Source organism: Eimeria mitis, genomic scaffold (assembly GCF_000499745.2).
Source record: "Eimeria mitis Houghton genomic scaffold, Emh_scaff3691, whole genome shotgun sequence".
Lineage (NCBI taxonomy): Eukaryota > Apicomplexa > Conoidasida > Eucoccidiorida > Eimeriidae > Eimeria > Eimeria mitis.
This window is the reverse complement of record NW_013572033.1, coordinates 2,513-5,626: the sequence shown is the minus strand read 5'-3', so window position 1 is coordinate 5,626 and position 3,114 is coordinate 2,513. Positions and strand designations below refer to the sequence as shown.

Genomic DNA, 3,114 nt, shown 5'->3' with positions numbered 1-3,114 from the left:
TATGCGGAAATGTGCTGTTATGTTGTTGTGGTTGGCCTTGTAGCAATTCCATGCTTTCACACGTCGCCGTGCCTTGTCTAAGCCCGCGTTCTCACTCGTATCCTACCTCGTTTCAAACACGCTGCTCTAAAGTGAATGCCTGCTTGTTTGGACAGTACAAATATACGAACATTAGACACCATGAGATGCGTGGCTACCATTGCGTGAGGAGTGCCAGGGCCGCATCAAACGGCACGCCGTTTGATGTGGCCCTGGCACTCCTCACGCAATGCGTGCCCTGTCGTATGGGCCTTGCTGTATAAGGGGCCATTCACTTGTACGCGTATAAGACAGCGTGCACAAGCACCGCTTGGAGTTCTTACATTCGCGTGCACCATTGTGGTTCCAGCTTTAAAATGGCAGTAGGGGCCTTTTGCTGGACTCACGCGGTAAAGCGCCACACTGGGATTTACGAGTGCGATGTTTTTGTGCAGTTCGAGCCAGTCGAAAAGGACGAAGAACCGGACAAGGCAAGCGAGACAACCAAGTTATCCTTTAACATAGCTGCATAGCTTGAACATGTGGCACCTCGGAAAGCTTCGCGCCTCATATTACTGAATTGCTTCTTTTCAGTGCAGCAGGACAAGCTCTATGCATAAAGATGCTGCGCTGGGGCAGCGCGGCTCGTGTGTCTGTCTTATCTTTTGATCATAGAGTGACTTTTATGGCGTGTATCTGAGTCTGCACCAATGTGAAAAGTGCCGCAGAAATGCAGCTTCATGGATGTTAGCACGCTTCGCCATTTACTCTCCCCACGGCAGCGTGTCCGGTAGTAGATAAATTGGAGCATGCGACGCTACGTCGTTATGCTTTTCTTTCTTTTCCGTTTACTTGCCTCAGCCGGAAGCGCCGCCGGAGACGGCGACGGCCACCGGGCACGCAGGGGAAGGCAAAGCGTTACGAATAGCAGCGCTGGAGGATGCCGGCCAGGAAGCTTCAGATGAAGAGGTGAGCGGTCAAATGATGATGAGTAAATTACAGTGCTATGAGCTTCGAGACGTAGCATGGCGCCCTCATTTCTAAGGACTATAGGGGAAACTTCGCAGGGCCGGTTACAGCTACCTCTGGCAGCGGTTGGTGGATGTCTACTGCCTGCGCGAATTTGTCTCAATAACGCCGGACCAACTCTTTTCAATGATTCCGTCGCCATATCAAAACATTCAGTCTTGTGACAGGCGTGCAGCGTCGTTGTGCATTCAATGCAATTGTACCTGCCAAAACCGTGGCTAGAATATCCACAGGGAAACGCATGGGAGAACTAATAGCATTCCATAAGCCCCGCAGCGGAAAAGGCGGCTTCATGCCTTGTGTCTGGGTAGAGCTGCAACGATTATTGAGTCATCGCCTCATGAGTACAAGCGGATGGAAGGGAATGCTTTTCTGCATTGTGGAGGGGAAGCGAGGGTCCTGTCTGCTTGTTGGGTCTGCTGGACTTCTTTTAGTCCACCCGAGGGGTATCCGGCGTGGTAGACGAGCTTCATTTTATGGACAACAATTGTTGCGTGTGAGTGTGTCATTCGGTTATTATTGCAGGGGGAAATCCAACAACCAATCCAGATAGCACCAGATTCAAGCGATGATGAGGCAAGTCACTACGCTTGTGCCCTGGAGTCCAGTAGCTAACACTGATTTCATCCATCTCATATATAGCATGAAGAAGCCAAGTGCCATTGTGGGAAGGAGTCGCAGCTCTCACGACCAACTACCGATGATGAATGCTAGCTTACTGCAGCAGTGGGTTGTTCTGTGTGAGAAAAGCGTAAGACCGAGGCGGGACCTGCACCTTTACCCCTTAGATATCCTCCTGCTACTCGTCTCTACGTGCTCAGGAGGGCGAAAGCATAGTTCAGGACGCCTTTTCGAGAAGAGGCGCGCTAGGAATGAGCCGCCGTGTCGGACCAAGTGCTGGCAAGGTCAGTCGCTTGGGCCTTGCCGATATGGTCTCATAGCGTACTCCACACACACTGAGTAGCGGTTTGCGCCCACCTAGCCACAGCGTGAATGCTCTTCTCCGCCGTTACGCGATCGACAGGGAGAATGGTACTGGGAACCAGCAGGGAGACGGGCAGGCTGGAGCCAGCAAATTTTCGCTGCTCATGTTGATCAAAGATTCTCATTTAAGTTATAGGACGTTGTCATTGTGATTGCCTTTGCGCATCAGGCACCCGCACACGCAGCAGCTGCTCCACCGCCACAAGATGATTTGGACGATGAGGCAAGCCTCTAGTTTGCTACGCTCCTCCCATTCTGGCACTGTGCCGTTGCCGTCCCTGTCGCCGTCTGAAACTATGAATGTAGATACGCAATTACGTTAGTACATGCCTGCGAAGAGGAACAGATCTGGACATGTAGAGTGAATTTACATCTACATAGGTAGCCATGCCTCCTTGTGTGACGATGATGCATGCCCCCTGAATTTGCTACGGCAATGTGCGTTTTCGAAGGATGAGGGAATTTTCGGAGTGCCGACGACTACGAAGAAAGAAGAGGTGAGCGGACTTCTTGCCGCTTGCACATATGCGTATTTGATTCACTTTTAACAATTCCTGTGGCATGCATACAATTTCTCTCCAGTGGAGAATTAAGACTTCCTCTCGTGTAGGCGTTTGCCTGCGCACTGTAATAGTGATATGTTTATTGTTCCAGCAAGTGGTGAGCTTGTTTTGGGGGGGCTTGTCCCCTTCCAAGTTGTTTGAAGAGGAAGATGGCACGAAGCCATATCAAGCTACGGTGTACGATGTAAGAAAGATCTCCTGGCTCATCCATTCTACAGCAGAGACACTCTGTGAGTCGTTCTTTCCTGACGCAACCGCGCTGTTCACGTTAATCTGGATGTGCTCTCTCGCGACAGTGCTGATTGTTTGAGCACTTGTGTGCCTGCAGAAGATCTGGGACTGGCGTTGGCAGTAGCGATTTCGCTTGATGATCTAGACGATCTTCCGTCTTCCTTCGAGCGGTCCAGACGTCTTGCCAGGTAACACGCTATTTGGCTTAGGATTTCGTGTGTGTGACAAGAAAAAGAACTCACTCATGCGGGTGCCTGTGCTTTAGCCAACACAGCATGATGCCACACTC

At 51.0% G+C, this 3,114-nt stretch overlaps 1 protein-coding gene across 1 annotated transcript in view; it reads left to right on the top strand.

Moving 5' to 3' along the window:
* Positions 1-395: 395 nt before the first annotated feature.
* EMH_0068550 (uncharacterized protein) overlaps positions 396-3,114 on the top strand; it is a gene marked incomplete at both ends in the record, with an annotated part of 4,485 nt that continues 1,766 nt past the window's right edge. The window contains 6 exons of the mRNA XM_013498756.1: positions 396-428; positions 880-987; positions 1,869-1,952; positions 2,484-2,528; positions 2,686-2,824; positions 2,926-3,013. Coding sequence (XP_013354210.1) covers positions 396-428; positions 880-987; positions 1,869-1,952; positions 2,484-2,528; positions 2,686-2,824; positions 2,926-3,013 — 497 coding nt within the window. The remainder of the gene's footprint in view (positions 429-879; positions 988-1,868; positions 1,953-2,483; positions 2,529-2,685; positions 2,825-2,925; positions 3,014-3,114) is intronic.